The sequence below is a fragment of the Pezoporus occidentalis genome, unplaced genomic scaffold (assembly GCF_034315485.1).
Source record: "Pezoporus occidentalis ecotype Australia unplaced genomic scaffold, CSIRO_AGI_Poc_V1 ctg226, whole genome shotgun sequence".
NCBI lineage: Eukaryota > Metazoa > Chordata > Aves > Psittaciformes > Psittacidae > Pezoporus > Pezoporus occidentalis.
This window is the reverse complement of record NW_026914138.1, coordinates 342,355-349,221: the sequence shown is the minus strand read 5'-3', so window position 1 is coordinate 349,221 and position 6,867 is coordinate 342,355. Positions and strand designations below refer to the sequence as shown.

Sequence of the window (6,867 nt, the reverse complement as noted above, 5' to 3'; positions counted from 1 at the left end):
TAAAGTGACGGGTCTATTGTTTCTGAGCTCCGACACCTCCTTATCTCCACCGCGGGTTGCAGAAGAGCGGTGGAAACATGGCATGTGACTCCATCCTATGGAGTTTAAAGGGGGGGGATGGCAATATCTTTATGAATTAACAACGTCAGCACATACATAAAGGAAAGATCCTCTCTATCTAGCTGGCACAAAGGGGTTTCCTCTTCTAGCTAGCTCGATGCAGACTAAATGCAATCCTACTTGGCCATGTGAATTGGGTTGCGGAGCTGTATCGGATGTGGTTTGCTGGGTTGGGAAGAGGGACAGGTTTCTTAGCTGGTATAAACTGGTATAGTTTCAAGGATTCGGGAAGTGTGCTGCAGTTATTTCTGCTCTGGAGATAGGGCATGGATAATGCAGCAAAACCAGTGCTTTACACAAGCGTCTTCTGTAACAACCACACACAAGGGAATTCTGCCATTGCCTGTCAGAGCACTGCATAAACCTATGGGGCCCATTGCTCCACCAGGAAAGATGGGAAAGGGAATGGTTCCCTTCTGCTCCAGATACCAGAGCATCCCTGCCAGTCTCAATGAGATAGGGAGAGATTAAAGACGCTTAAGAAAAAAGGAGCAAAGTTTAACACCTTTTTGTCCCTTTGGGGTTTGGGAGCTTGAGAATTATTGGGACTTGGGATCTTATCCTGGGTTCAATTCCCAAACCATGTCGATGAGGTCCTTATTGACATGGGTTAGTGGTTGCCTTAGCAGTGCCTGGGGATGGATGGACTGGATGATCTTAAAGGTCTTTTCCAACCTAGTTGATTCCATGATTCTATTCTATGCCCTTTAATAGCTCTGGAAATCCCTCTCAATACCAATCAGCATTTATTAAGTACAAAAATACGTTTTTATTTCTGTGAACTTGCATGTGCCCCTTTGGCACAAGGAACCTCCCAGACAACCCAGTGATCTGCTCTATGCCCTGCCAGGAAGTGAGATGCAGCCATAACATGGACAGTGAAGAACAGCAAGAAGCAATGGAACAAAATATACATTCCCTACGGTCACAACTTGCCCATTCCCCTACCAGGAAACACACAATTATCTGTACATGCCTCATTAAATAACCTTATTAAATAGGAAATCCAAAATGTACAAATTTACAGACTGAATCATTAAATACTCCCCACTGTGCACTCCCCTCTGCTCGAGCTCCCCTCTACTATCTGCAGCCACACTCTGATACCACCATGCCTTCGTATTTGAACTTGTAGGTGACCACCCCTGCATCTAAATAGAGGATAGAGATGGGATCGAGTTTGGTGGGCACACAGCAGGCCTTGGAGGCTTTCTGGGGATTCTTCAGGTGAACCAAAGTCTGGACAATGGCGTGTTTCGTTGGCGTGACGTGCTCTGTTAAGGGGTAGGCGCACACTCCATGGCACTCGTAAGCTTCGTAGCCCGCCGGGGCGATGATCCAGGAATCCCAACCTATTTCCTTGAAATCGATGTAGAGCGGGGTCTTTTTGCAGTAGTTGCCTTTTGCGTTCCTCCGGATTCGGGCAGTGGAGTCGTAAATGATGTTGGAGCGCATCTGGAGCAGCGCTTCCTCCCCAGGCTGGCCATGGAAGTTGCCAGCCTCCAGGTTCTCCAAGTCCAGGAGCTGCTCGTGGTCTATCATCTCGTTCAGCTCTTGCTTCTCCTCTTTCTTGTCATTGCTTTGGTCATCAGAGAACACAATCAACAGGGGCACGTGCTTTGCCTCGGAGTTGATGTCGATATCGAGCTTCCCTTCTCCGTTCTGCTCCTCCCCTTCCCTGCTCTCTATATGAACCTCCAGCCGGTGCGTGGTCAACCCTGCCCTTCGCCAGCGCCTGATGGCTTCGGTCACCTCGAAGCTCTCCCACTCACTGCTCGTGCCATAGATGTGCCTGGATGCCAGTGCCATTATCTTCCTCTCTTCTCCTACCCCCAGGTGGTCATTTTCCAGCACTTCAAAAATGGTGACTTTCCGGTCGAGCCCATCATAGAGCATCTGGTCCCGTTCCACCAAGGTGTAGAGCCGCAGCTCCGCCATGGTGATCTCTTCATGGTGAGGGATGGAAACATTGAATAGAAGAGGGTACTTCCGAATTCCTGTGACACCAATAGGGTGGGAAGCCAAGTCTGGAAATGACAAAGATCAAATATTTATGAAGGGTCATAAATGCACCCAGCAACACGTGCACAGAAGTTCAGTTGCTACCTTTTGCATGGCTTGGTTTCAGCTCATTCCAGGAGAGTGGATTTTACCCTCTCCCAAAATCAGACTTGGGAAAAGGGCTGACTTCCTTTTAGCTATGCAAGGACAGCAAGATCCCAACCATGCTAGAGAGCATAAACCTGGATTTACAGGTTCTCCTTCTATCCCCCTGCCTTCCAGGCATTTCCTTGTCACCTGGAAGCATTATGGATTAAGAATGCGTCGCCTAATACTGAAATACAAACTGCTTCATGGTCGCTGCACAGCAACTATTTTAAATGGGGAAAATCATTGCTGCAGAACAGGAAGGGAAGAGGGATATGGCATGAACATGAGATGGGTGACCTATAAACCGTGCATGCAAGAGCAGCAGGCTGGATCTGTGTCTGCTCAGCATGTTTGTGCTGAGCTGTTGAAACAGCCTTCAGAAACTGAGAGGGACAAGCGCTAAGGGAGGAAAAGTTGCTTTGGAAGATGTAAAGGTTCCTGGTTAGGAAGAGCAGGCGGTGAACGTCCCGTTTGAACCACCAGTCAGCACAAATCCTGCCACAGCCTCAACGGGCTTCAAGTGAGCAGTCAAACAGCTGTACTCAACCAGGCACTTTTGCCATATAAGTGTGTAATGACTGTTTGTCCATCAGGACATCTGCCCTATCTGCACTGTTTGTTTATGCACGAGCAGTATGCGTTTCTTCACACCAGGCAGGACTCAGCTCATCATAGAGCCCTGCAATGGGTCCCCCCTTGGAAGGGACCTTAAAGCTCATCCAGCTCCAACCCCTGCCACGGGCAGGGACACCTTCCACTGGAGCAGCTTGCTCCAAGCCCCTGTGTCCAACCTGGCCTTGGGCACTGCCAGGGATGGGGCAGCCACAGCTTCTCTGTTCAACCCATCCCAGTGTCCCATCACCCTCACAGGGAAGAGCTTCTGCCTAAGGGCTCATCTCAGTCTCCCCTCAGGCAGGTTAAAGCCATTCCCCTTGGCCTGTCCCTACAGGCCCTTGGCCAAAGCCCCTCTCCAGGTTTCTAATTTCTAGGGACTGTGTATTTGCTGCTGAGTTACTGCGCTCTCTGCTTCTAACTCAGGAGACAGATCAGGGCATAGGGACTATGGTAACATGTCTGCAAATGCAAACTGTTCATCTCTGACTTCTCCAATTTTGGTATGTTTGTAGGAAAATGATGCCGTTAACACTGCAAATATTGGCCATGCTCCAGGAGTGCAGTTGACTTTAGCACATTGTCCTGCTTGAGGCACCTCTGCACTGCCATCTGTTCGTAAATGAGGGGTGATTCTGCTTTCGCTTCCCTACAAGTCAGTTGGTAAAGGTGGGAGCTGGAGATGCTTTGCACAGCACCAGGGTAGGAGCAAACCATGAGCTGAGAGGCAATGCTGTTCAAGCTTAGCTGTAATCTCCATCCTGAAGGTAATCTCTGGGGTTTCCTAGACCTTGCTATGCTACAACAAGTCTGCAATGAGTACTTATAATGACAGGGTGGAGAAATGCCTCCTGGTCATATAGATAAGCCCAAGAAGCTCACCAGAAGGCAGTGGAAAGCTACATTATGTGTAAGAAGCCAGGTGAGCGCTAGCAGGGCATGGGAAGTGTTCAGTTCTAAGTCAGGATGTGACTCTGATCTTTAGCTAGGAAATCCATAGGGTGAAGTGTCTCCTACTGCTCCCAGTGCCTCCCTGGTAGGATCAGGAAGAGAGCTCTGGAGTCCATAGGAAATGAAAGATTTCCCTTGAGACCTTTATTCAAGTTTTAAGAACTGATTAGTCCCATTTAGAATGCAGACATTACGGGCCATGGGTTAAACAAAGAGCTGATGCCAGCCGTGCAGTGTGTTACAGCTCTATAATAAGGGATTTAATGGACAATGGAAGCACCATTACTGCCAATTTTCAGCAGGCAGGTGAACAAAAATGCTCCATGGTCTGTTTCTACTGCCTTTATCATTGCAAGTGATTAATTTCCCTATCTTTAGCATGAAGTGGATGGTTCTTGGTTACGCAGACTCCGAAGACATGTAACAAACATGCACAGTCCCTTTAACCGGGTGCTCCTATGAAGCTGTCTTAACATCAGCCGTCTGTCTCACTTCACCTCTTGCTGGTTTGCATTGGAAAAGGGGAGAGAAATACTGACATGACAGAGAGTGAAGCCAAGTGATGGCTACAGCAGGGCACAGAACTGTGAACCACTGCAAAAGGTCGGTCTGTCCCTTTCCAGACCTGCAAACCTGATTTTGTCAGTGGGATGATGCCTTGTGTCACTAAACCACGCTGTAGTTTATGTTTTAGCACCTTGTACTGGACCAGTTTTATCCCATTTACTTTTTATGGCTAGTGCACAATGGGAAAAGAACGATGCACGTTCCTGCATGTCTTCATTTATACCGATGAGCAGTGACAGGTAGGGCTGTTTGGGTGAGTAACTGCTCCCCAGTGGGTGTTAAGTGCTTTGCCACCAAGCCTTTAATAGATTTCTCTGCACTGGAGAAAAGAATACATAAAGAAGGTTTAAACCACATTTAAACCAGAAGCAGGCTGCTGGTAAAGCGTGCCCAGGCCTGGCAGGAGGGCAGAGCAGAGCTTTTGGATTCTCTCCTTGCACCTCACTGCATGACTTGCACGTAGCCTCTCCTTACAGGTCATAGCTTCAAATGGCAAATGCTATAGAAAGAGTAATAACAACCTTATACTTCATTATTTAGGCTAAGAAAGGATGAGAGAAGCCCCTCAGCAGTTTGAATAGCTACGTCTGCCCCTGAGTAGTTAAACCAAATCACAGCATTCGTGTTTGCCCAGTGGGGTGATTGGTATTTGGGGTTTAGTTGGAACACATCATTAACATAAAACCTGTATTGCTGCAAATAGGTATTGACAAACTGGAGTGTTAGCACTGAAACATTCTCTTGCCCTCATTGAGCTGAGAGGAAATGATGAAGCAGAAACAAGTCACAATCAGGCTTCCTTTTCTTGTAATAGGAAATATTCGACTCTCCCAAAGTAAAACCTAAGGGTTATCCAAAGTTCTGCTTCACGTGTTTCTATGTATCTGTGCTCAGATGCCAAAGGAAGATGTTACAAATCCCATGAGGATCAATAGTGAGGATATTAATAGAAACCTGTACTTGGTTAAGCTCATAATAGGAAAATACTGCACCTTTGAACAGTGTGTAAAACCATTTCTTAGGAAAATATTGCACCTGTAAATGGTGTGTCAAACCATTTCTTGCCTTAGTTTCGAACGTTATTTAAAGTATTCATTTGATATCATGTAATTGCAAACGATGCGTATCACTATGGGGATAATGGAACTGATGCCCTTGCATTATATCTGGTGCTGCCCAAACATTAAACAAACACCTTCCTCCAAAACCTTTCAGTCCCAAAAGTGAAGGATAAGGGATCTATGACACTAGGAGTGGGATCTGGTAACCCTGGTGCCTATTCCCAATGCCACCCTCATTGAAAGGCCTTTTTCCCCCTAATACGGTTCACGTTCCGTGCCCGGTGAACATATTTCACACCGACTATAAAGATGCTCTTTTCTATTTCCTTCTCCTAGAGATTGCACATTTCTTACCTTCGTTTTTGAAGCTCCTAATGATGTTGGCGGAGGGCATGGACGTCCTGTCAGTGGCAAACCTGTTGTACAGCTCGAGCATGTACTCTGGAGGATCCACCTTGGCCGATTCGTGCAGGGGAATGTCAGAGAGGTTCAAGGTCTTCAGGAACTCGTTCTTCATGTTCTGAAGCAGCGTGTTGAAATCAACGCCATCCTGCTCGGAGAGGATCTCGTCGAAAAGGGGCACGTCTTCCTCCAAGGAAGAGTGCTCCAAGCTCAGGATGGGACTGCAAGAGGCAAGGTGAACCAAGAGACAGAGGGCAGCCCACAGCCGGGGGACTAGAGAATCCATGGCTTCTCTGGAGCCTCCAACCGCACTCAACAAGCTCTAGCTCTCGTGCGGGCTAAGTGGCGGTTTTATCCCCTGTGCTCGTGTCACGACGGGATGACAAGTTTGGAAGCTCTTGTCTTGAAGCTTGTGATCCGTCCTGCCTGTCTCCCCCTTCCCCCTCCCCAAAAGCAGGTCTCGGTAATTGGATATGGCTTGCTCTCTCTGTGGTCGCCCTGCCTCTCTTATCTCGGGCCGTGTAAGCTGTCCACCAGATTTGTTGCTATCTCGCAATCCCCTTTCCCTTAATGAGGGTTTTGTAAACATTCTGCGCTAGGACACGCCGAGATAGGACAAGTTTCTTCTCGGAGAGGAGCTGCCCTTTCTCCCTGCCTCTGGGAGCCGGCTGCCGAACACCAACAGCTCCCATCCACGCGCGTTTTGAGCTCAGTTCTGTAGAGTCTCCATCTTAACGCACCAATTTCATGCAGTCGCTCCTTGAAGGTAACAACTCTGCCCTTTAAAAACCCATCTCCTAACTATTCCATGTTTCTATGATTTCAGAGCCAAGTCCTTACATTACGCTTACAGAAGTAAGGAAAAGCTCCGTTCCTCTTTGCCCGTACATAGGGAGAGGAGCTCTAGGTGCCACCACAATACTGGAGGTACAAGGCCCTGAATGCAGAGGAGCAAGGAGAGTTTCTCACATCACAACTATAAAGCTTTGCAATGGCTTTGCTG

General features: G+C 47.8%; 1 protein-coding gene across 1 annotated transcript; it reads right to left on the bottom strand.

Annotated features, from left to right (window-relative positions):
- Positions 1–865: 865 nt before the first annotated feature.
- Positions 866–6,528, bottom strand: BMP10 (bone morphogenetic protein 10). The gene is made up of 2 exons (XM_062620962.1): positions 5,817–6,528; positions 866–2,147 (listed from the first exon to the last, which is right to left on the bottom strand). The coding sequence occupies exons 1-2, from the start codon at positions 6,148–6,150 to the stop codon at positions 1,204–1,206; spliced, it is 1,278 nt and encodes a 425-aa protein (XP_062476946.1). The 5' UTR covers positions 6,151–6,528; the 3' UTR covers positions 866–1,203.
- Between the last annotated feature and the right edge of the window lie 339 nt (positions 6,529–6,867).